This window comes from Macaca fascicularis, chromosome 9 (genome assembly GCF_037993035.2).
Source record: "Macaca fascicularis isolate 582-1 chromosome 9, T2T-MFA8v1.1".
In the NCBI taxonomy this organism is placed as follows: Eukaryota; Metazoa; Chordata; class Mammalia; order Primates; family Cercopithecidae; genus Macaca; species Macaca fascicularis.
The window spans coordinates 106,817,463-106,845,301 of NC_088383.1; the positions used below are offsets into that span (position 1 = coordinate 106,817,463).

General features: G+C 50.8%; 1 protein-coding gene and 1 pseudogene across 2 annotated transcripts in view; one reads left to right on the top strand and one right to left on the bottom strand.

Annotated features, from left to right (window-relative positions):
• Positions 1 to 4,497: 4,497 nt before the first annotated feature.
• The window catches only part of CRTAC1 (cartilage acidic protein 1), a 165,400-nt gene continuing 142,058 nt past the window's right edge, over positions 4,498 to 27,839 (bottom strand). Inside the window, exons 12-15 of one of the 2 annotated variants that reach the window (XM_045361318.3) lie at positions 23,566 to 23,711; positions 22,148 to 22,190; positions 19,633 to 19,776; positions 4,498 to 5,203 (exon numbers count right to left, since the gene is read on the bottom strand). In XM_045361318.3, coding sequence (XP_045217253.1) covers positions 5,037 to 5,203; positions 19,633 to 19,776; positions 22,148 to 22,190; positions 23,566 to 23,711 — 500 coding nt within the window. In that variant the 3' untranslated portion in view covers positions 4,498 to 5,036. Of the gene's footprint in view, positions 5,204 to 19,035; positions 19,187 to 19,632; positions 19,777 to 22,147; positions 22,191 to 23,565; positions 23,712 to 27,839 lie in introns of those variants that run through there. The other variant, XM_045361322.3, reaches the window with a different exon arrangement.
• Positions 8,543 to 9,621, top strand: LOC107130874 (uncharacterized; annotated as a pseudogene).

A 27,839-nucleotide genomic window follows, 5' to 3' on the forward strand; every position in this document is an offset into this window, starting at 1 on the left:
CACCACACCTGGCTAATTGTATTTTTAGTAGAGACGGGATTTTGCCATGTTGCCCAGGCTTGTCTCAAACTCCTGGGCTCAAGTGATCCGCCCTCCTCGGCCTTCCAAAGTGCTGGGATTGCAGGTGTGAGCCACCATGCCCAGACCAAATGCCAGTTCTTAAATCTTAATTTTTAATGAGGAATTCCCAGGTGACTCAGAATCAAGTGGTTCATAGATTACACTGGGAGAATTGCTGGTCTCGTTCAGCTGGTCTTCAGAAACAGTGCTGCTTCTCATCCTCAGCTGCACGTTAGAGGCACCTGCGAATTTGATAAAGGAACCTTGCAGGGCGTCAGCTTGGGTAGGGCAGGGCAGTGGTGATCTTTGCTGCTCTGACCTATCCTCCCTCTTCCCAGACCATTGACTCAGAATCTCCTGGCGGGGGGACTTGGGCATCATAGGGTTTAAAGACTGCTCAGATAATTTAAGTGTGCAGCTGGAGCTGAGAACCGTGAAGCCTTTGTTACTAAAACTGTGGCCTGTGGATCAACAATATCAACATTACCTGGGAGCTTGATAGAAATGCAGACTCTCGGGTCCCTCCCTGGATCACTGAATCCGAATCTGGGTTTTAATCTATTCCTTGGGTTTTTCAGATATGCATGAAATTTTGAGAAGCTCCACACTAGTCCATCCCTCTCATTTAGCAGAGGAAACTGAGGGCCAGAAAGAAGTGACTTACGGGAGTTAGTAAGTACCAGACGGGCTTAAGTGCCCTGCCTCTCTGCTTTTTCACAGGACTCTTATTTTCTTGCTGACACAATTGCATCTTTCATGAGTACAGATCAAACTGGATGCCTTTGTGATCACAGTCTTGCAGGAAAAGCTTAGAGACTTAAAGGAAGAACTGCAGGCTGCTTTTCCCTTCTCCCTGCCTCGGGCAAAGGGGAGAGCCGGATGCACCATCCCACAGTCTGCTGGGTGGCATAAAAGGCAGTCAGCCAAGGGCTCTGCCCACAGCCTCTGCCTCTAGACTCAGCTAGTTGGGTGACTCATGGACCTCAGATTGCTGTGAGGCATCAGCTGCTGAGTTTTGCTTCTGGTCCAGGAGTGTCCACAGCTTTCATCCTAGGCTGCCCTAGAGTGGGCCTGGGATTGCGGAAGCCAGAAGGCAGATCCCGACCTTTCATTCAGCAGCCCAGCAGATCTGAATGGGTTTGGGAAGTGGGGGCAGGGATGGTCTGTACTGATAGGACCCCGAGCCAGCTTTTGGAGAGAATGTGGGTCTCTTTCTCATCTTGGCATGCTTGTCCTGTAAAGCGGGGTGACCCCCAGGGTGGAGCAGCAGGGCTTGTGGCATGGACTAGATGGGCAGGATTTTCGTAGGATTTTCTCTCTGAGTTCTCCCCAGGTCTGTGTAGGGGGAAATCCTAAGCTTCTAACTATTCTTGGACAAAACTTTTGTCCTAGAGAGGCAGGGAGGTCCCTAAACTGTGTGATCAGCAGTTCTGGTCCTGCTGCATGTGTGGGGAAGAAGCTACTGTAAAGAATGTGAAAAATAGGGCTACAATGTTGACACTTTGACACCTGCTGAGTTTGGAATGTGACCTTCCCGGATGTCTGGTGTTACACAGTGAAAAGCACAGACTGGGGTCAGAGCTGTAACCTTGGACAAGTTCTCTTAGCAGTCACTACGTATTTATTGAGCACTTAGCATTCACTAAATATTTATTGAGTATGTATTAGGCTCTAGAGATACAGGAGTGAACTCATGGCATTTATTTTTATTAGATGGTGTAGAAAATAAAAAAGCAAGCAAATACAGTTGACCCTTGCACAACACGGGATTAGGGGTGCCCATCCCCTGCACAGTCAAAAATCTGGATATAACCTTTGGCTTTCTACAAACTTAACTACTAGTAGCCTACTGTTGACTGGGAGCCTTCTGATAACACAAACAGTTTATTAACACACATTTTGCATGTTATGTATATTATATGCTGTATTCTTATAATAAAGTAAGCTAGAGAAAAAATGTTAAGGAAATCATAAGGAGAAGAAAATATATTGACTACTTATTAACTGGAAGTGGATCATCAAAAAGGTCTTCATCCTCGTCATCTTCATATTGGGTAGGCTGAGGAAGAGGAGGAAGAGGACAGGTTGATCTTGCTGTCCCAGGGGTGGCAGAGGCAGAAGAAAATTCACATATAAATGGACCCACACAGTTCAGACCCATGTTGTTCCAGGGCCAACTGTAAATATACCTCGCTCAGGAGATAACAAATACTAGAAGAATAAGGGGAGGATGTTAGGCGGTTTGGGTGTGCTGGGGAGAGGTGAATGATCCTGGGCACAGGGGGAGGCTGTTGAATAAGGTGAGACCCGTGGGTGTTAAGGGTGTCATGGCAGCCTGCAGGGGAAAGTGTGGCAGCTGAGGAGACAGACACAAAGGGCCTGAGGCAATTTCAAGAAGCAGGTGTACTGAGTGAGGAGGAGAGGAGACGGGCCCAGGGGTAGCAGGGTCAGGCCATGGAGGGCCTAGCGGGCATTGTAAGGACTTCTTGGATTTTACTTGCAGAGAGATGGGAAGATTGTGGGAGCTCTTGATCACAGCTGTGACGTAATCTGACTTTAACAGGAAGTTAGGGCAGGAGCAGGGGCAGGGAGGCCGGTGAAGGGGCCAGAGATGGTGGCAGCTGGAACCACAGAGCAGTTCGTGGTCTGTGTGGTCTTAGGCCCACAGAGCAGTCCTCACCTGTAAAATGGGGATGACAGTAGTACTTTTCTGACAGAATTGTTATGAGGGTTAAATGAAAGAGTGCATTTCCTGGCACATAGAAAGTACTTAATACATATTAGCTATTCCTGTTATGGATACGGGCAGGACAGCTTCTTAGGTGTCCAAACACACAGGGCTGTGGTGTTGTGGGTGACCTCTGAGCTAGAAATGCCCCTTCCTGGTCTCACTGAAGCAGTCTCATGCAGTCCCATCCAAACATGGAGAGCCCCTATGAATTTAGTCCTGAGCTCTCTCACAACCAGCAAGATGGGACGTGTCAAAATCACTAGAAAAGTTGTTCTGATCTTCTGCAGAAAACATCTAGGATATCATGGGAGTTTCCTGTTTCTAAGGGAGGACAAGCAGCCATTCTTATTCCCATTTTATAGATGAGGAAACTGAGGCCTAGATGGTTAAGCTGTAAGTTCAAGGTCACGCAGCCCGTTAGTTGATGGCCATGTCTGGACTGGCCCCCCAGTCTCCTGACTCCCAGGCCAGTGCTCTTTCTGCTCTGCGTGCAGCCTCTTTGGTCTTACCTGTGTGCCAGTGTCATCTCCCCCATCTACATGGCCCCACCATTGTCACCCCCTGCCCCACCTGTGACTGTGCGCACTCCAGGGAGGCTAACCACAGCCTGGCTCTGTCCCTCTCTCCCTCCAGATCGAGCGGCAGCTCTTTGAAGAGACTGTGAAGACCCTCAACGGCTTTTATGCAGAGGCTGAGAAGATTGGGGGCAGCTCCTATCTTGAGGGCTGCCTGGCCTGCGCCACGGCCTACTTCATCTTCCTCTGCATGGAGACCCACTACGAGAAGGTGGCCCCTCCCGCCCCACCGTGCGTCCCCTCCCTCAGGGCTGCCCTGCGGCACGCTCATCCTTGTCTGGCTCCTCTTTTTGCAGGTTCTCAAGAAGATTTCCCGCTACATCCAGGAGCAGAATGAGAAGATCTTTGCGCCTCGAGGCCTCCTACTCACAGACCCCGTGGAGCGTGGGATGAGGGTTGTATCCTTCCGGGCTGTTCTGTGTGAGGGCATAGGACTGCCAACCGGTAGAGATCCCGGTGAGGCTGCCAGGAAACGGGGCCACCTTAGGGGCCTCCACTCAGGTTTTCCCAGGATTCCCCACATCAGTGGTCCTCAGCCCTCCTCCGCCACCATAAGTTATTGGAGGCTTTGTGAGTTTCAGGGTTTGCACTTGTTGGGCTGCATGTAATCAGTGCTTAGAATATGCCAGCTATCATGTGAAGTGATTTGAAAATATGAATTCATGTACTTCTCATAACAATCTTACCAGGTGGGTTGCTCTGATTATTCCCAGCAACCTGCTCAGAGTCGTGCAGCTGGTGAATGTGGGAGCCAGGAATTGCGCCCAGGCTCACCCTTAACTGCAAAGACCCCTCCAGGAATATGCAAATCACCACATTCATTTACAGGTCCTCGGTCTCATGCGGTCCTCATGGAATTTCCCGTGGCAGGTCCCATTGTCCTCCTTTCGCAGATGAGAGACGTGAGGTCTAGGATGAGGAGACTCCCCCAAGTTCTCAGTCCTGGTGAGAGGCTGGACAGGGGGTGGGGCATGGTTCTGCTGACTCCACCTCCACTTGGAATAGTGTGATCTGGGTGTGCACACATCCCTCCCCCCAGGCTGCAACAACACGAGTAGAATTGCTAAAAAATAAAGTTTACTGGAAAACTGAGGAGAAACAGAGTCAAAAAACCACAAACACCCAGAATCATGTGTTGACAAAGCCCAGTGAGAGGCACTTGTTTTTATTGAGCCTTTGCTATGTGCCAGGTTTTGTGCTAAGTGCCTTACATACATTTCATCTAATCTCCACACTAACCCCTAGATTCTATTTTAATCCCCATTTTGCAGATGCGATAATGGATGACTAACAAGTTAAGTGACTGGTGTAAGGTCACATAGCTTTGTGAGTGCCTGAGTCAGGATTTAAACTCGGGACACCAAAGTCCTCATACTTCCTGTGCAGTAACCTTCCTGGGCACATCTGTGTCCTAAGATATGGTCATTAGACCCACTGGAATGTAAGCTCCATCAGGGCAGCCACCCTGTCTGCTGTGATCACGGCTGTGTGCCCAGCATAGGGCTTGGCCTCACAAGTCTCCCTAACTGTTAGCTAAGTAATGTGCATGGATGGGCTTGGGGAGGGTCTAGCTCCCAGGCCTCTACATCCCTACTGTCTAGGCAGCAGCACAAGCCCACTTTCCCACTCCTTTGCCGGACTCCATCCACTGGTTCATGTCCGACCCCTGCTCAGCAGCTGGGCTCGCAGTTCTCCTTAACCGCCGACCCCAGATTGAGATCTCCATCTACGAGGACCGGTGCAGCAGTGGCAGCTCCAGCAGCGGCAGCAGCAGTGGCAGTGGCAGCAGCAGCGGTGGGGGTGGTGGGGCGGGGGCCCGGTGACTGGCCGAGAGTCCCTGTAGGGAGGTGTATGGCCGGAGTGAGGGCCTCGCAGACCTGCGGCGGCTGCGCTACCAGAGCACCCGCTTCTGAGTCATTCTCTGGGCCCACCCTGCTGCCCGGGGTGGGAGGGAGGGTGACGGGCCTCATATTTCCTGTGGGCCATCAACCTATGACCCCTATCCCTCACCCCCAGCTGGATCAGTCCATTTCCTGACCTGGGGGCTTTCCCTTCCTGATGGGGCTGGTCTGGGCCACACAGAGACAGATCTTCCTAGGAAGGCTGGGGTGGGGAGAACACAACCTAGGCGGCCCCTCTCTTCCACAGCCCCTCTCCCAACCCCACGAGAGGGGCCCAGGTCTGCCACACAGAGGACTCCCACACTGCATGACCCCTCATCCCCAAACACATGTCCACCAGGACTCTCTCTCTTGGGCCCCGTGTCCTGTGGCTGTCTCCCAGTATCTGCTCCTTCTCATGGCCCTGCAGGGCCCCGGCCTGTCTATGATCCTGCCTCCACCAAATTGAAGGTGTGGGGAGACGAGTGCCGTGGTTGGAAGCTGTTCAGCCCACTCCTGACCTCTTCTAGACCTATGGCTTTCCTGTCCTGCAGCCAGAGCTGGAGGCCAGCACGGCCTTGCCAGAAGCATCCAACTTTGAGACTTTGCAGGCTGCCAGGTGCTGGTTGAGGGGCACACATCCTGGGGCTCTGGGAGGTAATATGGGAGTCTGGAGAAACTTTGCGGAGAGACATAGCCATACGGGGCCCGAACCTCCTGAACTGGAGCCAGTTTCCTGAGATTAGAACCTGTATGTATGCACATGTGAATGTATGTGTGAGTGCACATGTGTGTAAGTGCAGTGTGCATAAATGTGTGAGTATGCGTGTGTTAGCATGCCTGTGTGTGAGCGCCTGTGTGTGCATCAGTGCACAAATGTATGAATGTGGGTGCATTTGTAAGCACACCTGTGTGTGTATGAATACATGGGCACACATGCATGCACAAGTGTGCCTTTATATGAGTGTGAGTGCATACATGTACATGAGCACATGTGCAAAAGCATGTATGTATGATTGTTCATGTGTATGAGTGTGTGTGTGTATGCAGGTGAGTGCATGTGTGTGTGAGTGTGTTTGTGTGTTCCCCTTGGCTGCTAGGCCAATGACTGCTTCTCTGCATCCTGCTGTCTTCACTACCTGAGGGTCCGTGACTTCTTCCCTGAGTGGGCCCAGCCTGGCCCCCTGTAAATAAATGTCCAAAAGCCCCTTGCCCCTCCCCTAGGGCTACCAGGGAACGTACTCTACTGCATACATTCTAGTGGAAGAGAAGCTGGGGTTCTAGGAGAGAAGAGCCAAACCTTGGTGGCCTTTGGTGCCCCCTTTCAGCTCCCCATGACAAGACAATGGGGCTACAGACACTGTGTGTTCAGCCTGCCCGGGGGCTGGGGCTCTTTAAGGCTTGGTAGGTGAGGTTTCCGTGGACCTAGAAGGTGCCAGCAGCCTGCAGGGGAAAGGCAAACTCCCTCCTTGCAAGGAAAGGAGATGTCCAGCCAGTGATGCCAGGGGAGCAGGTGGGATGGGAGCAGCCCCTGGGGCTGGTATCCCAAAGATGAAATGAAGGGGGCTGCCTACCTCAGTTGGCGGGAGGTGCTAAAAGTGGATGTGCAAGACCAGCCACTGCAGGTAGCTCTCTGGAACCAAAGAGAGCCCTGCTTTTCTACCAGACATGGGAGCAGCATGTGGGAAACAAGGGCCTACCCAGAGAGCAGAGAGAGTCCGCCTAGTCCGTGCAGCCTCAGGAAGTCCTGGGCCCACATGAGTCCTGGTCCAAGGATCCCCCTGGAGAGCTGCAGTTCAGTGGGCTCCACTGCAGCCCCTGGCCACAGCCTATGTCCACCCTGGGCCCCTGTGGGGCTGGGAATTGTGTCCGACCTGTGCATCTCCCATGGGAGGGCTGGGCACAGGCAGTGCCATGTCCTTTTATTTTTTCTTTTTCCAATAAAAGAACTTGCCCAGCATGAGGCTCTGTGATGCTTTCTCTGCCCCATGACAATGGAGGGTCTGTTCTATGCCCCAGGACCACATGAGGGGATACTCGGCTGCCTGAACCGGACCTGACATGGGGAGCAGGATGAACCCTTTTTGGAGCTTATAGTCTACTGGGGAGGCAGACACTTCAGCGCCTCTAATCTGGAGTCTTTGGGGCACCTGTAGCCTTGGGTGGGGGAACAGGTGGGACTGAAAGCCAGGCCAAAAGTAATCAATGATATCAATAAATGCTCATTTCTTGAGCTCTTCCCCTGGGTTGGGTCCTGCTGGGAGCTGGATCACACAGGTCACTCAGTACTGAAGATGAGAAAGTAGCTGGATGATCACTTCTCGGCCTTTTGGCTAAGATCAGGTGTGGAGAAAGTAGCTGGATGTTGGAACCTAGCGGAGTTGTGTCTTGAATTTTATAATTTATTGAGCACCTACTATGTGCCAGATACTTTGCTATAGCCATACGTTAGAGCTGGGAGGGGATTTAAAGATCACTTGAATCCTGTCACAGAGGTCCAGAGAGGGTGGGTGACTTGCCCCAGGCCACACAGCTGGTTGCTGATGACAGGGTCCAAGCTTGGAACCCACGTCTCCTGACTCAGTGCCCACTCTGATACCACAGGGATGGCACCCAGATGGGAAGCTGCCCGAGGCTGCAGGGAGACTGGGGTCACACACTCAGGTCTGTTCCCGGAGAGGAGCTCATCAGACTGTGGGGACAATGGCTCCAGCCTCTTGGGTGGGAGCTGGGCAGTCCCCTCTGGGTGAGTCTCATGTTTGTTCTTACCCCCTTTAGGGCAGCTTGGTGCTTGCCTGAGCTGTGCGCAGCCTAGACTCACTCCCTCTGCTGGTACCTGGGCCGTGTGTGGGTTGCCACAAGTGAGGGTGTTCTCTCACATGAGGGCGGGTTCATTCTGTTTTGGGCTAGGAAGTTTGCTCTACCCCGAGGCCAGATTTGAACCCAAGCTCAGCTCTTCGAGAGAGGAGGTCCTGGGAAGGGATGAGGATTTACTAAATGGGTAAAACCAAATCCAGGTGCTTATCTGACTGACAGGCATTCGACCCTTCCATTTTCAAATGGTAATTATCATAATAATAGTAGCTGATGTTTATTTAGCACTTCCTGTGTGCCTGGCACTAGGCTAAGACTCTCTATATAATTAGTCATTCCATCCTCACAGCAACCCTCCATGGCATGGATTCTTATTTCCCATTTTACATATGGGGAAACTGAGGCTCATGGAAGTTAAGTAACTGGGAAGTTGCAGATCTTGGCTTCGAATCTAGGCAATCTGACTCCAAACTGCAGGGCAGAAGACAGACCCAGCCTCAGAGACCCTTTAGCAGCTTGAGGGCCTCAGCCATCCTGGGATTAGGATCAGGCAGATTCCCAGGGAAGGACTTGGAGCTATGCCTGGGCTTTGAGGCAGGGCTGGCACCTCCACTTCCAGGGCATCATGGGCGTGTGCATGGGCTGTGCTCGCAGGCATGCGGGACCCAGTGGCAGCCCGGTGAAGGGTAGTGGGGGACCCGACTCACTGTGGGCCTGGGGAGGTGTGGTCTCTCTCTGCTGGCTTAGTTACAGGCAGTGGCCTCTCTGCGGTCTGGCTGTAGCCATATCCCTGCACCCACCTTGCCAGCCAGGGACAGGCCCTGTCAAGACCCAGGAGCAGCTCCAGCCTCAGACAAACTGTCCCCCAGGTCCCAAGTGAGGTCCCAGCCACCCAGGCATGCCCCAGGAAGCTCCTGCTGCACACGCTCCTCTCCCTGTGCCAGCACCCTGCTGTCTGGCTTCCTTCCTTTGGCCACAGGCGGGCTGTGTGTGAAACTACAGGGTTTACAGAAGCTCGAGGTGCCACTGAGTGGCAGAATTGTGCACTGCACTCAGGGAACCAAAGGTGGAGGCAGAAAGAACTATGGCTGTTGTGACACGTCCCCCACGGCTGCCCAGCTGGCAGCCACTGCCACTCGCAGAGACTTTTCTGTGGCTTCCAGAGGTGCAGGGCAAAGGTGGAGTCCGGCAACTTTCTCCCTAGGGCCAGCCCCTGGGCTGTCTTCACGGCACCAGTAGCCTGGGAAACTCCACATCCCTCTCCACACCTCTAGAAGGACTCACAATGAGGGGGGACCAGGCATCACCACCGGGTTTGGGCTTTACTATTCACCCAGGGATAAGGCAAGACAGACACCACTCCACATCAGATCTGAATTTGAGCTCTGGCTGCATGACATTAACACATGAAGACTCTTGGAGCCTCAGTTTCCCCAGTTGTAAAATAGGGAGACTAATACCTCCAGAGTTGTTTAGACTCGAGGTGTTCAACCTTGGTGGCAATGGGTGTCACCCGGGAGCATGAAAAATGACCAATGCCTGATCCTATCCTCAGAGATTCTGATTTAATTATTTTGGGGGACAGCTTGGGTGTCAGGATTCTAAAGAGTTTCCCTGGTGATTCTAACGTGAAGGTAAGGCTGACAATCCCTGGTTTTGACAGTACCTGTAGCCTATAAGCCTTTAATACACCTCTGAAAATGCCTGAGACCTGGATAAGAAGTTTATGGTTCCACAGAAGCAGTCAGACAAAAATGAGTATGTACCATGTGACTGCCCTTACAGGAAACTCAAAGACAGGCCAAACTAGCCTTTGATTGGGAGTCAGGATCAAGATTACCCTGGGTGGGGGGGTAGCAAATGGATGGGGACCTGGGGGGCATCTGGGAGCTCAGGATGTTCTGTTTCTTGACCAGAGTGCCAGTTACACAGGGGTGCTCACTTCATGAGAATTCACTGAGCTGTACACTTAGGAGCTGCGTTATTTGTCTGTACCAGTGATATATTTCAATAAAATTCACCCAAAAAAGCCTATTGGCTACAAAATAGGAAAAGAAAGGACAGACTTGAAATTAATATTTTGTTAAATATCTGGAAATGTAACACATATGCCAAACAGACAACTGCAACTCTATGTTACGTGTGTGTGTGTGTGTGTGTGTGTGTGTGTGTGTGTGAAAATGTAAGACCCCACTGCTCTGTGGAGGTTGGGGCCTCCAAAAGGGAAGGTCCCTGATGCCTAAGAAAATCTGAAAACAGCCCAGGTTCACACCAGGAGTTCTTAACCTCGACCCGACTGCATTCATGTGCCGTTATCTGAAGAGAGAATCTACAGCTTTCAGCAGATTTTCAAAAGGGTATGCAGCCCCCTAAAAAGGTTAAGAACAATTGGTTTTGAGGAGTCAGTGAGAAACTGGCTGTGAATGTGCTTGGCATGAAAGAGGTGCTTGGTAATGTCGATTTCTTTCTTTCCTTTCAGAGCCCAGCCTCTGGGGGTTTCCGCATGACCCTTCTCGGGAGACTTCTAGGAGGATTTATTCTCCTGGCAGTGCCGAGGGCAGCCTGCACCAAGCTCACAGTTCTTCCTCCAAGAGGATATTCAAAGGGCCTGTCATTTCAGCATCTGCCGGACAGCAGAACTTTGTGTGCAAGATCCTGGAGCTGCGTTGGGTCTTGAATCAGGGACAATGGAAATAAGTGGGAAGGTGTGAAGGGAGTCAGAGGGCTGTGCCAGCTGCCCCCCTTCCCACCTCCAGCAATTCACTTAACTTTCCTGAGTCTCAGCTTTGTCATTATGAGAATACATATATTTATAAATAATCATCTGTTTCTCCAATGTAAGATATTATTGTTATTGCAGAAGTGATACTAGGATCTCATTATACGATGGCCTCATGATATAGATTTATAGCAGGCTTCAGATTCTGGCATCGAATAAACAGATACTTATCCAAGGGTTCACTAACTCCCTAATAAATGCCAGGAACATTCATGTACATTATTATTCCATTTAATTCTCGAACACTGGGGTGTTGAAATCTTATTTTACAGATGAGGAAACTGACGTTCTAGGTGGTTAGGTAGCTTGACAAGGGCTAATAAGTGTCAGAGCAAAGACTTGAACCTAAGTCTCTGACTCCAAATCCCACTCTCACTCTGCCACAAGAGTGAGATGTGGGAGATGAGAGACTCTGTTCTACCTGGATTGACTCATAAAGATAGAAGACAGATTCCAGACCTGAGAGAAACTCGTGGGCAAATGCATCCCCAGAAAAATTAGCTTTGCAGGGGCATGAAGGTGCTAGTTATTTTAGAGTAATTCAAGTTATTGATTTCTGTAATGGAAAAGTGATTGGGAACCAGCTACCACCTGAGAATAGCTGAGTGAGTCCCCAAGACGGGGGAAATATTACACACAAGCTTACACACAGCTTACAAGACCTCAGAGATGGCGAGGGTCCTTTTCCCTGCTGCCTGCAATTAATCAGTACACTCCTCAAGGGCAGGGAGCCTGTCTTACTCACTCCCCCACCCTCACTCTCACCTCTCCTGTCCTAAGTGCTTGTCACAGGGCCTGGCCCTGGCCAGGTGAATGGAAGATTCTGCCCATCTCAGGCTGGCAGGAAGAGGCGAGCATATACAGATGTGTCATCTGCAGACCAGTGGGGCAATGTGCCACTGAGAAGCAGCTCAGAACCATGCAGACAGGCAGTGGTCACTGAAGGATACAATTCACCTGCAAGTGGTCACCTTATAACTCAGTTAAAGGGTGGATGAGTGACCCCAGGCCACCCCCTGAGCTGGGCAGCAACTCTCAGTGATGTTGCCCTGGCTGTGACATTGTGACTCTGCTCATGACCTCTACCTATCCTGGGAGAGGAGGGGAGGAAGCGTGTGTCCCACCCCAGTCAGCCCTGCCTGACACTCCCCAAACACCATTTCGAGGTGGGGAAATCCTTCTGGTGCTGAATGCTTTACCTGAGAGATCTGGGCCTCAGGCCCTAGAGAGTGAATTACTGTGAGTGAATCGCTGGCTGGATGGCTGGCTGGCTGGCTAAGTGGATGGATACAGAGAAGATGGGTGTAGAGAGATGACGGATAGATGAGAGATGAGCGAGAGGCCTGCCTGGCTTGAGATGGATGCTCGCAGACCCTGGAGAGGCAGGTGAATGGATGGGTACCGATCGCCCCTGGGCTCCCCAGTGCAGACCTAATATAGGGCTGGAGCTCTTCAAAGGGAAGATGCTGTGTTATCCCAGTCCCCACATGAACTCCACATTTGTAACTCTGAGTGATGGATGTGTCTTGTTGGGAAGAATCCTTATAGGTCTAATATTGCCCCAGCTAATGGCTTATGGATTGTTGTAAAGTCAGGCATTGCTGGAAGTGAAGCCAGGAGGTTAAAGGTCCTGGTACAGATTTTATGACAATATCTGCATTTCCTCAGTCAGGCACTGCAGCAAGTACCTTATAGGCTCGATGAAGCCTCACAACAACTCTATGAGGATTTTATCATGCCTCCATTTTGTGGATGAAAAAACTGAGGCTCAGAGATGGAAAAACTTCTTGAGGCCACTTCCGAATGCCTGGGTGGAGGGTGTGGCCTTCAAGCCCATTTGATCCCAGAGTTTCAGTGTGAAGGGAAAACTTTAAGGACAGGTGAAAGGGAGAGGGGAGGGCCATAGGATTTGTGCACCGCTCTAAGAAAAGACATGGCATTTTGGCACATGCGAGACACCTTCTGCAGTGGGAAGAGGCGCTGAGACTTTCCAATGACCGGGTGCCCCGAGGGCAGCCCCAGGCTTCCTTCTCCCTCTCTTTCCTCTGTGTCAGCCTTCGAGGGCTCTCAACCTTGAGTCTGGGGACCTGAACTGTAGAGAGGGTGTATGTCTGGCTCACTTTCCTTCCTTTGGCCTAAACTTGTCCTTCTGCCATGGTCCCCACAAGCAGTTGGGGAACGAGGATGTGCTTTTCTCCTATTCCAGGGGCTCTACAGCCAGGTCTGGGGTGGAGGGAGGGAAGTTAATCCTTAGATTTGTGGGGAGGGTGCTTTAATGACTCTAGGGGATGAGATCCTTCCTGGCTGCTCTGGGGCTGGCCATGAAGAACGAGAACCAGCTACCAGCTACCTTTAGCGGAATTATTCTGGCCCCAGACTGCTTTCCTGCTGGCAGACAGGCAGAGGGCATGAGGTTCTGGGCGGGACATTCTGGGAACGGGTGATACAGATTCTCCATCTGCCGCACCCTTCTCCTGACCCTGCCTTCCTCCTCACAGCTAAGCAGGCTCGTCTCTGCATTCGGGACCTCCATTCAGGTCTGTATTTAATCCCAGCTGAGTTCTAAGGTCTAAGTGTGGTTCTTCTGTTACTTGATGGGCACGTATCCTGACTCAGTTTCCATGTCAGCAGAGCAGGAAGGACAAGCCCTGCCTCTCTTATTCTTGAACTTGTTCATATACTTGGGCTTCTGGAACACTTGGAGCTTTCTGGAGAAGGGTGCTGGGAGCAGCCTGGTGCTGAGCTCTTTTGAGGAGCAGCCGGCAGCCCAGGCAGGGAAAGGGACCAGACAGGGGCGCAGATGCCTTGGGAAAGTCACAGCTTCTTTTTGGGCCTTGGTTTCCATGTCTGAAAAGGAGAGGATGGGACTAGATGACTTCTCAGCTGTTCCTGGATTTAAAGCTCTAGGATTCTGTGATTGTTGAGGGCCAAATTCCCAGGCCAGCTCACTAGCTCCCGGTGACCTCCGCTCTGTGTGGCCCAGTTCATGCCATGCCTGCCCAGCTCAGTTCACCTTGTTTTATGACTATTCTCTCTGGGAATGGCACTGCATGAGAATTCAGCTGAACACAGCACAGTCCAGGCCCCTGGAAGGCTGGCTCTGTCCCTTATGGTCATTTGCTATCTTTTTCTGGTGAATCTGTCAGTTCCCCGGAGGTGGTCCCATCCTCCCCACCTCTCCCATCGCAGGTGTCCCGGCTGGCAGCAGGGTGCACCAGGAAGCACAGGAGCTTTGGCACTGAATGGGCCCGGGGCTCCATCCTGAACATGGCCACTTAATAATAATTATATCTCTAATTTGTTGGGGGCTTTCTATGTGTCAGGCACCATGTCAAGTCTAATATAATAACTTTATGAGGTATTATCCCCATCTTGTAGATGGGAAAACTGAGGTTCAATGACACTTTACCTACTTTAAGTCTTTGCTCAATGCCTCTTTCTCAGGGAGCCCCGCCCTCACCCCGCTATTAAAAATGGCATTCCGCCTCCATCCTGGCCCTCCCAGATGGCCTTGATGTTACTCTTCTCCAGCCCTCCATAGCACGTATCATGCTCCAACACGCTACAGACTTTCCTTATTCTGGGTATTGTTTAGTGCCTGCCACGTCTTGCTAGGGCAGGGACCTTTGTCAGTGTTGTTCACAGATATATATCCCAAGCCACTAGAACAACACCCAGCACACAGTAAGTGTTCAGTCGCTGTACATCACATGAACAACTGGTTAAATAACTTCCTCAGTGTCAGTTACCTAGAGATTGCACAGCATAAGGCTTAAGAACCCAGGCTTTGGAGCTAGTCAAGAGTTTGAATTACAGCTCTTGCCACTTTAGCTAGCTATATGACTTTGCATAATTTACTGTTTCTGAGCCTCAGTTTCTTGGGTAATAAAATAGACTAATAGCATTTATATTCTGGGATGGGTGTGAGGATTCATGGAGACATGGATGTAAAGTTCTTGGCATATGGCAGGCATTGCATAATGTTAGCTGCTTTCCTGGAGGATGTTTTTCTTCTCTCTTGTGTCTCATTTTCCCTCTGGTGGCCTATTTTTTGACCACTTCACTGTCAACAGTAGTTCCTTAGAGGACAAGTCACCGTGGGAGGGGTTGGTGTCATCCGTGGCGTTAACCAGCCCATGTTCTTTTCCTTCCTTCCAGGATGCGCCTGTTGCTACGGAGACACAACAGCAACCCCTGGCAGGTTCCTGGCCCCTGCGGCTGGGATTCTGGCCTCAGAGAAGGCTGGCCCTGGGGACAGGGAGGCAGGGAGGCAGGGAGGGGCTCGGTTTGCCTTCTGGGCTGGAAGTCTGGGTGGAGGTATCAGCCTGGAATCTGTTGGAAGAACTTTGCTGGCTCCCTGCAAAAATGAAGCGCTCATCTTCCTGTCTCCATGGGGCTCTTGGAGTCTGGAGCGGAGTTCCTGCTTGGGCTGAGGTTCAGTGGCACTGGTCTGGGTGTGATGCCCAGACCCTGGGAGGGGCCATAGCAGCCAGAGTGACACATAATCAAACTCCTGGCCCTCAGAATGGCACCTTCCCAGAGTAGGGTTGGCAACCACGTAGATGCTTGAAGAGGCCTGGTGGTTGGTTTACCATTCTGCCTCAGCGAAGGCTGGCCGAGCCTGCCTGGCGAGGGTACTCTCGACATGAGCGAGCACTGCCACCTCTTCTTGTAGACTTGAACGTGACCGTGGGGAGGACTGTTTCAGATCACTGGGCCTCCAGGGGCTCCATTTTCCCCTTCCTAATCCTGCTCTTGATCCTGGGCAGCATGAGTGACTGTGGCTTTTGCTTAAACCAATTCACCATCCCAAATGAAGAAGGGAGTGGTAGTTGAGAGTGCCAGCAGACAGCCAGACTCCTGGGATCCAATCCTGCCTTCGTCTGTCCGGGCTGTGTGACTCTGCACAAACCATTTAGCTTATCTGTAAACCTGGGATAATTACAGCACCTTCCTCTTGAGATTATTGTGAGGGTTAGACGAGTTGATTATTGTAAAGACTTTAGATTCAACCCAGACACGTCGAGCCCACTAAATGTAAGCTATTATTGTCATTTTAAGGCGTACGTGCCTGTGAAGAGGGAGTTCCTGAGCAGAATAAAAATGGTATTATTCTTCTTATTTGGTTTCTCTTGAAAAATGGGGAGTTGTGGCAGCACTGGCCCACCTTCCTGCTGGAGTGAGTTGCGGCTGCCTGGTGCAGGCAGGTGGGGCACCAGCTCCTCCATTTGCATAATCCCTTCCGGGTCCATTTCATTACTTGACTGCCCCTAAAGGCATCTGCTATTTTTGTTACAAATTAAAGTGTAGCGTAAGCCAACAAAGATGTCAGGAGCCCGGGTGGGGCTAAGGGACAAGGAAATGACAGACTTATCTGCACAGGAGGGGACGGAACGGTTTGGGCTCCCACGGGTCTCAGAGAAAGGGATTAGAAGAAAGAGGGGAACGGGAATGCTGAGCCTGGGTAGCTTGGGGGTGGCTTTGCACCCACAAATCTGTGCCTGGTATAGCACAGACCAGTAGATGCATTGAATTTGAGGCACTTGCTCAAAAAGCCTATACTGCTAGCTCAATGAGGAGGCTCTGTTTTTTTTTTTTTTTTTTGGCGGTGGGGAGTAGGTAACGTTGAGTGGGTTCACTATCCACCTGTCCTCTGTATCTTTCAGCCTTGTATCTCTTGCAACACAAGCATCTTGGGGGCAGGGGATTTGTCCACCTCATTAGAGGGTCCCTATCACATTCCTCATGGGAGGAACCTAGTGCTTGTCATACAGGATATTCTCAATAAATGCTTGCTGAATGAATATGTAAATGAATGAATGCAGAGAGCTTGCTTTCTGGTATAGCAACCTGAGAATTCAGTTCGACTTTTTAGAAAGCCCTTTGGTGTCCCACTTCTATCCCATGCACTTGGCTCCTCTATCTGGCTGGAGGGAAGGCAGTGTAGGGGTGGCAACCACATTACCTTCACTTACCATTACATACCTAGAGCCTAGCTCAGTACCTGGCACATAATAGGTGCTTGACGAATATTACTTTCACTTACCATCATACGCCTAGAGCCTAGCTCAGTACTAGGCACATAGTAGGGGCTCAACAAATATTACTTTCACTTACCATTGTGTGCCTAGAGCCTAGCCAAATATTTGGCACATTGTAGGTGCTCAATCCGTATTTGTTGAACTCATGAATGAATCAAATGGAAGCCTTATCCTGGAGTCTGAGTGCTGTAGTGGTGCTCTTATCAGCTGTGGGAACTTAGAATTCCTCTTTGCAACTCACTGGACCCCACTCACCCAACACGGTCACATGACGCAGACATACCCTGTTATATAAAACTCAACGTAAAGGCATTCATGGTTATCATTTATAAGGCATCATCTGAAGTCTGCTGTCACCCTGAACCCCCAGTGTCCTTGGCAGGCTGTCTCTGTAGTTGTCTTGTCCCTTATTTCTTGTGTTGTTGTGTATGGACAGTCATGGGCACTGTTATCTTGTCATTTACCACTGCATTTGGAACCATTCCTCTGTGGGTTTTGGGTTTTACTTATCTCGCTATCTTAGATACACTGTTCATTTTTTAAAAGGCAGCAGCTTCCAGAAGGACTAGGGAATAGTCTGAACAGTGACAGAGCTGCCTGTTACCCCTCTGACAAGATGGTGTAGTGGGAAAGGGCTCCAGCCCTGGCCTGGGGAGCAGTGGGCTCCATGACCTTGGGCACAGTGACCTTGAATACTTCAGCTCTCTGAGCCTCATCTCTGGAGCCCTTTCAGATCTTTAATTCTATGTCAATACACAGGAATGGGCTTTCTAGAAGTGGAATGATTTTTAAGTTGGTGTCTGCTTTTCAGGGAAATTGTAGCTGTTTTCATTTAAAAACTTTTCATTTACGCTCCTGTTCTGAGTGTAAAAACAGCACTAGCTATAAGGAATTCATATTTTGTGATTTATTAGGAGTATTACTATGATATCAGAAAATGGCAGGGTTTTTTTTTGTTTGTTTGTTAAATATGTTTTTTAAAGGGTTCCTGCATTCTTAAGTGTAATTTTATTATATCCTGGGATGACTTTTTTTCCCCATGAAGAATAGATCTATGTTTTATAACAAGCCTTCACTACCGAGGCTGGTTGTGAGCATATTCTATGGTGTTACATCATTCCCAAAGGGTGTTCTGGCTACAGGAGTGTTATATTTTCCAAGCAGAATGCAGAGACCAAGCAGCAAGGTTCTTTCTAGAAATCAGAGTAAACTGAGATGAGCCATGCCTATGTCCAGCCAGACATTAAGGAGTCTTAGAAAGGAAAGGCCCTTAGGGATATACCAGCCCAACTCTTTTGTCATCTACATTAGGGAAACTGAGGCCCAGCATGGAGAAGTGACTTCCTGCAGGTAAAAGGCCCAGAGTACATACTCCATTTCTGCCCCTTACTCATCACACATCCTTCACTTGGCCCAAACCCTGGTCCCCCAAATGTGAACAGTGTTGTACACAACCAGCCACTGCTGGTGCCTGAGGGTGATACCTGCTTTGTGTTATGATCTGCTTTCAAAGCATCCCATGGTGGAAGGGCTGCTCCTAATTCAGCATTCCAATCAGTTCTACTTGCCACAGACCCTTTTTATCACCAGCTTGGCACTAATATCTAGTAGAGAGTTTATTGGCATAATATCTTCATAAAAGAGGCTGGAAGGCTTAGCAAGTTCAAATGATAACATTTTTATCAAGAGTCCCAAAGGACCACCCTTTTCCTTCCCATCACCACCACCAACACCAATAAGGCTTTCTCTAGCACAGGAAGTCAGGGGCAAAAAGCAGAAACAGCACAGGCCAAATCAGCAGGCACATGGTACATTATCAGATCAACCAGCAAGCAACCACCTGGGAGCCATCTTTGTTAAGGGCAAAATAAGGAGCTCACGAGACACTGGAGGATACAAGACTATCTTGATTCTTCTGAAGGAGTGAGGGAGGCTGGATGGGGTAATGGGGAGACTTTCCTTTCTGTTTTCTCAGAAAACATGCAAAGGAAGTCTTCACAAACAACTAAGGTTGCATCAGTATCCCAACCTTCCCTTTTCAAAGATGGCCACCCCTGTTGTCCATTCAGAGGGAGCACGCAGCAGAATCTACTGGGCGTGGGGAGAGAGAGACAGGCAGCAGGAGAGAGATTTAGTTTTCCACAAAGGCTGTTAGTTTTGTTTTGTTTTTTCCTTTATTGACGGGATTTAAAGTGCATATAACTGAAGGCAAAGTCCAAGGCCTAGAGAAAGATATGAGGCCCGAGAGAGAGGCTCAGAGATTCTAAAGGCGGCGGAAGAATACCCACCTAAAAAGGCCACTTGAGCTGCAAAAAGGATGGGACAGGGAGATAGAAAATGGGAAAAAGAGAAAGGGGGTGGGGACGGGGTGGGGGTGGAGGAAGGAGTTTGGGAAGAAGAAATTACCAGTTTAGAAATTCAGCCAAAGATGAGTAGTAGGAGTTAGTTTATATCCCAGCTATGAAAATATGGGCTGACTTCAAGGTAGGAACAGTTGTTTTAGGAAAGGTAAGAAGAATGAGAGCCTCAGGCCAGGACACAGCATCCCCTGGCCCTTCAGGTGATGGTAGAAGTGATGGGGCTTCTCCAAGCCTCTGTCATGGTCTTCCCTGGAGACCCAGTGTGGGTCAAAGGAGACTCTATCCAGCCAGGAGAAGGAAGGGGTGGGGACCTTGATCTGGGGCCTACCCAGAGCTCCCCAATGGAAGGCAACTTCCCTTTGCTACTGGACTATGGCTGGGGCCCCACTCACCCACACAGGCTGTGCCATCCTCATTGGGCTCATAGCCCCGACTGCACCTCTTGTTGGTCCGGCACCTGTAGCTTCCATAGGTGTTGACACATACGGGCTTGTCTCGAGGGCACACGAATGGGAACTGGATGCATTCATTGGTGTCTGCAAGGCGAGGGGAACCACTCACCATGAAGGTGTGGGGCAGCAAGTCCCAGCCCAGGCTCTGCCTGCCCATACACTGCCTGGCTTTGGGAAAGTGTCTTCCTCGCAGAGCTCCAGTTTCCCTGCTTCAATTCCCTTGGCTGGCTCCTCCTGTACTTGGTCTCTACATGCTGGGGGGCACTCAGGCTTGGTCCTGGGTCCTCTCTTCTATCTACCACAATCGTTCTAGGTGATCTCTTCATGCATGGATGATTCCAAAAGTTCTATCTCCAGTCACAGCCTCTCCCTGTAGCTCCAGACTCACAAATACAATAACCCATGACCTACTTGACAGCTCCGCTTGGATGTCTAAGATGCACCTCGTGCTTAATATGTCCAAAATAGAACTCCAGATTCTACCCTGCCCTTAAACCTCTCTTGCCCTCTGTTCTGTCTTCTCTAGCTCAATCAATGCCCCCATCATCTATCAGCTGCTCAAGGAGAAATCAGAGTGACCCCGATTCCTCCGTCTTTCTTGCCCCCTGTGCGATTTCACAGCAGAGCCTGTCCACTTTTCCCCACAGTCCACCAGTCCACCTCTCTCTGTCACCTCTTTCTCATTCCTCTGCCACCACCCAATTTCCTGCCATCGTGACCTCTTGCCTGGATTTCTGCCGCTGCCTCCTCACAGAATACCTGTCTTCCCCTCTTCCCTTCAATTCACTCTGCAATTCAGCAGCTGAAGTGAGCCTTTAAAAACATGAATCACATCATATCACTCTCCAGTTTAGCTTCTAAGGCCCCTAAGAGCAAAATTCAGACTCCCTACAGGGGCCTCATGGACTCTCCATCATCTCCAGGCCATACTGGCCTCCCTCCTTCTCCTTCGACACACGAAGCCTTTGTCTTGCCTCCCGCTTTTCACTCCTGCCTTTCCCTCAGCTCTTTCTGGGCCTGGATCCTTCTCATCCTTCAGGTCTCAGTTCAAAGTCTTTCTCCTGAGGCCCTCCCTGACCACTCTGTCTGGAATAGTCTCCAGGGAGCACCTTGCTCAGAGGGTTCCGAAATCATCTTGTCCAGCTGTGTGGTCTATCTCCCTTTACTAGAATGGATGCCCCTCTTGTGGAGGCTGGGGGTGGGGGTGGCACTTGGCCTACATCCCCAGCTCCCAGCATGACACTGCTGTGTATGAGGCACATAACTGCCTGTTGGGTGATGAAAAGGAAGAGGAGGCTGATCTCAAAGGGTCCTTCCAGCAGGCAGAGAAGACTCTGGAATTTCTATGCACCTGCACTGTGTGTTTGGAGTGGGGCCAGGTGGGGATGTGGAGAGCATAGGGGAGTCATTTCCTCTTCCAGCCACCCTTGGCACCACTGCTCCTCCGCCTCCCAATCTGTGCTCCTTTGTCCAGACAGTGCCCCCACCAGAACCCTGTCTTCCCTCTCTGTGACTGCCAAACTCCTCCTCATCCCTCAGGGCCCAGGCTTGGACCTCACTTTCTCTAGGGCACCTTCTAGGACCCTCCCTATGCTGGTTTAGGGCCCCTGCTTTGTAGTCTCCAAGCCCCTGCCCTCCCCCATCTGGGCCCTGATCACACTGTGTGGCTGTCAGCTGTTTACTTGTGTGGCTCTCCATTGGCTTTTAGCTCCTAAGAGTGGTATCTGTCTTGTTTACTCCTGTATCTCAGTAGCAAAGGGCTAATGAGCGGCTGCAGAGTAGACTTGGGAAGAATGCTGGATGAGGGTTCAAGGAAGGAGGGATCCTTGGCCTGATCCCTCATTGCTGGTCACTGGGATGGAAAGTGTTGGGGGTGAAGGTCTCCTGGACACTGAACTTCTAGGCTGCCCCTTCCCATTCCAGGCCTTTGGGGACTTTCAGAAGGTTCTTGGACCCTCAAGGAGCTGCCATCCTGGTAGTGCTGCAGCTACCTGCCTGCCCGAGTACTGCACCAGGCTGCAGTCTCCCTTCCACAATGTGACCATACTCCATACACTATTTTGCCCCAATGCCTTGGCAATGCCCACCCTTGGCTGCCAGTCCCCTTGCTTGCTGCTCCACATGGACTTGCTGGCCATGGCATGTGGCTATTCCCCCTGTGCCAGGGTGGTGGTGTGTCTCCTTCCCATGTGCACTTTCTCGGTACTCATGGCAGGGAAACACTGCCAGTTCCCAGAACTGTAGTGATTCAGCCTGTGGGTCATTAATATCACTCCCACCCTGGTGAGTCATGTGGTGGTTGTCTTGGCATCTGGAGTCCCAGGACAAACAACACCCTCCCCTGTCCTCCTTTCTACCCCTTGCTTGCACCCTGGACCTTGCCATGAGTCAGGCGGGCATTCCCCAGGGAGATTCCGGCCTCTGCCCCATGTCCTGGTGACTGAAGGCAACTCACCCATGCAATGGCCATTTTCCTGCTGGGAGAATCCTTGGCCGCACTGCAAGGTGGGCAGAAGCAGAGACATGAGTGAGTTGAGAAGGTCCCATCCCAGGTTCCCTCCTAGTCACGGCCACAGAGCAGCTGTCATCCTAACCACAGCGTGAGGCATGCTCTGGGCCTGGGGGGAGCCCCCTCCCTTGTAAGACCCTTCCTCTGCACTGAGAACAGAAGCCTGGCAGGGAGGACATGAATGGATACAGTTCAGACTCTTGCTCATTTCCCTGTGCAGGGGATCCACGTGCCCGCGATGGGATGCCTAACAGAACCCGTCCCTCCTGTAGCATAGCCTTGAGGCTGAAGTTGGGTCTGTCAGGGCAAAGAGTAACGAGGGCTGGGAGATGCTTTTTGAAGTGTCTGATCACTGCCCACACGCACTTCTCCAAGAACTTCCCCCTCACATGGGTGGGTGCCTGCAGCCGTGCTTCCGTCCTGTCTCTCTGGCCAGGGCTGATGGGCGGACATCCTAGCAGGAGGGAAGACTCAAGGCTTTGCAGCAAGAATTTGAACAAATGGACTCAAAGACTTGAGAGTTCGGAGCTGGTCCTGCCAGGCTGTGGAGGCTCTACCATGCCCATATGGGGGTCTCAGAGACAGCAGCCTGGGGTGGGGCAGGGGACTCAAAATGTAACACACATGACACAAAATGTCAATCGACCATACTGATGAATGAGGTGGGTGGATGGGGATTGTTGGGGAAGAGGGGCCCCTCTCCTCCCAAAGCCAGTGCACTGACAAAGGTCCTTGAGCTCCTATGGCTGAGGCCATAAAGTTGCCAGTTTCCACTCATCCTGAGCTTCCCTGAGTTTTGTGAGCGATCCTCCTTATAAGTCCCCTTTATTTGTGTGAGTTTCGGTGGGTTACTGTTACTCGCCACCAAGTGAACCCCATCAGAGTTGGAATGACACTGCTGACATGGGTCCAGAGCTGCTCCTCAAAGAGACCCCAGAAGTCCTGCTGCAGGCTCTCAGCACCATCCTAGGGCAACAGGAGGTCTCGTCAGAGACTCGGAAAGAACCAGGAGGGCAGCAGGAGACCTGGGGTCATTTTTTAACTCTGCTCACAACTGACTGCAGCCTAGGTGGGCCTTGGTGGGTTTCCTCTCTTAACTTCGGTTTTCTTCCTCTGTAAAACTGGTGCAAAAATGCTTGCCCTGCCAATACAGCAGGGATTCTTTGAGGAGCAGAAAAGATGTGGGCGTGATAGTGTTGTGCAAACTACAAATGGAGGGATCAGTATGAGGCCTTCGCTTTGCCAAGAAGATTTCCATCACTCTAGAGGCTGAGTTTGCAGATTCCTGGGAACCCAGCTTCAGCCCATGGGGTTGTGGGTGGTGCCCGCTTTTCTGGCTATGAGGCCCAGATGCCTTTGCCCACCTCCAGTGGGGCTGGGTTCTGAAGTGTGTCCTCATCCCGGGGGTAGGGGATCTCCAGCACCGAGTTCATCTCCCCGCTGGCCACGTTCCGGCTCACCATCTTGCCATCTGGCCACGTCACCTCCACACTGCTGGCTTCATCCTTCCCTGAGGGATGGAAGGAGAGAACATCAGCAGCAGAGGAGAGCAGGAGGCTCTCAGAGAAAGCATCAGCATCAACGAATTCATCCATTGAATAAAAGCATGAATTGAGCACTGTTCTAAGTGCTACGGAAATGGTGAACGAGACAGATTTGAGGTCCCTCCTCTCTGGAACAATGCTGTCCAATAGACCTGTCTGTCTGCAAGGACAGAAATGTTCTGCATCTGTGCCGTCCAGTACAGTAGCCACTGGTCACATGTGGCTGTTGAGCACTTGAAGTGGGACTTGTTTGACTGAGGAGGTGAATTTTCAATTTTATTTAACTCTAATTAATTTAAATTTAATAGCCACACATGGCTGGTGGCTGTCATGTTGGATAGTGCAGCTCTCGAACTCACATTCTAGCGGAGAGGCCAAGCATCAGGAGGCTGTACTGGAGGACACAGTAAGGCCTGTGATAAGCAGGTTGTCTTTGGAGTCTGGGTTCAAATCTTGGCTCTACCCCTTACCTGGTATGTTGGAAAGAGCATGGCGGGAAGTGGGTGGGAGACCTGGGGACAAATCCCAGCTTTGCAGCTAACTGGCTTTGTCATCCCAGGAATGCTTCTTGTGTTTCTATTTATTGAGCTCTGCTAAGGGCCAGGCTCTCTCTTGTCACTGGGGATGCCCCTGTTCTGATGGAGTTCCTGCTCCAGTTGGGGAGACAAGCAAACAGGTGAACAAATAAATCATGTCAGATATTGACAAAAGTAGGGCAAGTAGGTAAGGAGGAGCTGGGGGCTGCCAGGGCCTTGTCTAGTCAGGCAGTCAGGGACAGCCTCTTAGGGAGGGGGCATTTGCACTGAGCTCCACATAAAAACTTGGAAAAAGAGCTGGGCATGGTGGCTCATGCCTGGAATCCCAGCTACTCAGGAGGATGAGGCAGAAGGATCGCCTGAGCCCAGGACTTCAAGGCCAGCCTGGGCAACATCGTGAAACCCTGCTTCTGAAAAAAACAAAAAACAACAAAAACAAAAACAAACAAACAACAACTTAAAAAAGATGGAGTGATAAACAGCTGGCAGTTGGCGGACAGGGGAGAAAGACCATTCTACAAATCTAAGATGCTTACAGAAGATGATGGGAAGCTCAGAGATATTCACAGTGAATCCATTTGCACACACCCCTAAAGCAACGTGCTACATCATTGATGGAAAGCAGGCTGGAAAGATTTGTCAGATGTTTAGGCACCATCAAAGCCAGCCCCAGCTCCCCGCATAAGGAAGCAGGCCCGCCACTGTGGCAAGGTCAGGCTAATGGTGATGGATGGGGGTGGGGAGGAGGTGGGGCTGGGCCTCACATTCCGGGAGAGGCTGCTCTCAGGTCAGCCCCTGGGAAGGAGAGCTGTGCCCAGCACAGACAGGGGGAGCGCACAGCCCACTCTATCACCATCAGGGTTGAGCAGATGTGGGGACACGGGGTCCTGCAGGGGGCCTTGAAATCAACACACTCCCCCAAACACCATTCCTGGGCTAAATAATATATCACCCACATATATGCACTATTATTTTTCCTAACATATGTAGATAGTGTTAGAAAACAAATTAAACTTAAAATTGCTGTTGAATGTATATTCACTTTTGGTCATTGCTATCCACCAGTGAATTTTACAATGATAGCTACTATAGGGTGGACGGTAGTTGGCAAAATATCTTGATGTATAAAGGGGGTTCCCATATTTTAGAAAAGGGTGTTTGGAGGCCACATGCAGACCTGGAGGAGAATCTCCGTGTAGACTTCCGGTAGAGACCACTGAGGGGCATGGAGGCAGGGAGCCAGGTGCTGGGGGGAGGGCCCATGATGAGGGGGTTCCAGAGGGAGTTACGTCTTGCGAGCCACAACCCCCAGCTTCTAGATCCTTCCCATGTTTGGTCTCCTTTTGCTCTCCCACCCTGGCCTCCAGGGGAGTCTCACTGGAACGTCCCAGCCTTGCTGCTGCCGTGCTGTGAGTCTGTGAGGGCCAGGGCCAGAGCTATGCTCTGAAGAGTCCATGGAGAAGCAGCCCCTGCCCTCATGGGCACGGCAGGCAGCAGCAACAGAGACGCTCGGAGACAGAGGCTCGTCCTCACACCCTGAGTTCCTCTCCCACACAGCTCAGTTTCTCTTCCCACAGGGAAATCCTCTCCTTCTGGGTCCAGCCCCACTGTTCTGGGTTTTGCTTTATCAAGCAAGAAATTATTTCTCATCAGTCCCTCAATCTACAAGAATCCCTTCTGCAGAAGAGGGGTGAAAATGGGACTGGGGGGTGCCGACTACAGATTTTCTTTTCTTTCTTTCTTTCTTTTTTTTTTTTTTTTGAGATGGTGTCTCACTCTGTCACCCAGGCTGGAGTGCAGTGGTGGGATCTCAGCTCACTGCCACCTTCCCCTCCCAGGCTTAAGTGATTCTCCTGCCTCAGCCTCCTGAGTAGCTGGGATTACAGGCATGTACCACACCGCGCCTGGCTAATTTTTGTATTTTTAGTACAGAGGGGGTTTCACCATGTTGGCCAGGCTGGTCTCAAACTCCTGACCTCAAGTGATCCACCCACCTCAGCTTCTTATAGTGTTGGGATTACAAGTGTGACCCATCACACCCGGCCAGACTTTTTTTTTTTTTTTTTCTAATTTGAAGTAGAATCTTGAGGCGCGAGAGATTTGGCATTTTCAGGGTGTGCAGTTCCCAAATTAAGTGGCATATATAAAAGGTAAATATTTGCCATTAAAAGAAGGAGACAAAGAACAGCAAACGTTTCTTACCTAAGACTGCAGAACAGCTACATGAATATGTTTTCCAGCCTGACTGAAGGGCCACAAAGGACTCAAAAGAGTCGCGGAATATTCATAGACAGTCACAGATCTGCCTGTGGTACTTGCGGCACTTAGTTTTTTTGTTTGTTTGTTTTCTGTTTTTATTTTGAGATGGAGTTTTGCTCTTGTTGCCCAGGCTGGAGTGCAGTGGCGGGATCTCGGTTCACCACAACCTCCACCTCCCAGGTTCAAGCAATTCTCCTGCCTCAGCCTTCCCAAGTAGCTGGGATTACAGGTGTGCTCCACCATGCCTGGCTAATTTTGTATTTTTAGTAGAGACAGGGTTTCTCCATGTTGGTCAGTCTGGTCTTGAACTCCCGACCTCAGGTGATCCACCCGCCTCAGCCTCCCAAAGTGCTGGGATTACAGGTGTGAGCCACCACGCCCAAGGGGAGTTAGTTTTGAGTTCTGCTTCAGCAGCTTCCTCCAGACAGCTGCTGGTGCAGGGGGCCTGGGGCTATGAGATAAGCAGGCCTCAGAAAGCACAACCAGCAGGACTCCCTCCTCTGCCGCTGTTTTTTGCTAACTTGGGCATCCTCTCTGGGCCTCAGTTTCTTCATCTATAAGATGGGGGTGCTGGCCGACAGCCTTACCACTCCTAGGAAGCAGAGCCTTTCTACCCTTGGAGCAGGAGTCCTGGCCCGCCGTTAATCATTCACCTCAGCGTCCCTGGCACCATCAGCTCTTGGACATGGGGTCTCCCTACAGTTTCCAAAGGGCTTTCTGGTGTTGGTAACAACAGTGAACACTGACAACATGCCCCAAGCTGTACCAACTGCTTTATGATGCTAATGCATTGAAACTTCACATCTCCACAAGGAAGGTGCCGGTGTTATCATTTCTGTCTCAGAGACGAGAAGGCAGAGCCATGCAGAGGTGCAGTGAATCGCCCAGTTGCCCAGCAGAGGTCGGACAGATCCCAGAGCCGGCATCTACTGTGCCCCTGTTACACCGCCCACCCTATCCCACGCCCAGCAGCCACCCTATACCAAGCTTTGTGCAGGGATTTGGGATTCAACAGAGAATGAGACAGACCCAGGCCCCGTTCTCATGATTCCCATGGGAGCAACGAATACAAGTGATTATATTATAAGCTGGGAAAGTGCCACAACAGCACTGCTACCATGCGGTGAGAGAGGTGGGTCATTTCATTTGGGCATTGCAGGAGGAGTAAGAGTTTGTGAAGCGAAGAAGCAAGGAAGGAGCATTCCAGGGAAAGGATACAGTGAGGGCAAAGGTACAGCGGCATGAAAGGGTAAGTTGTAGCTGAAGATCAGGAAGAAGTTCAGAGTGGGAAAGAGTGTC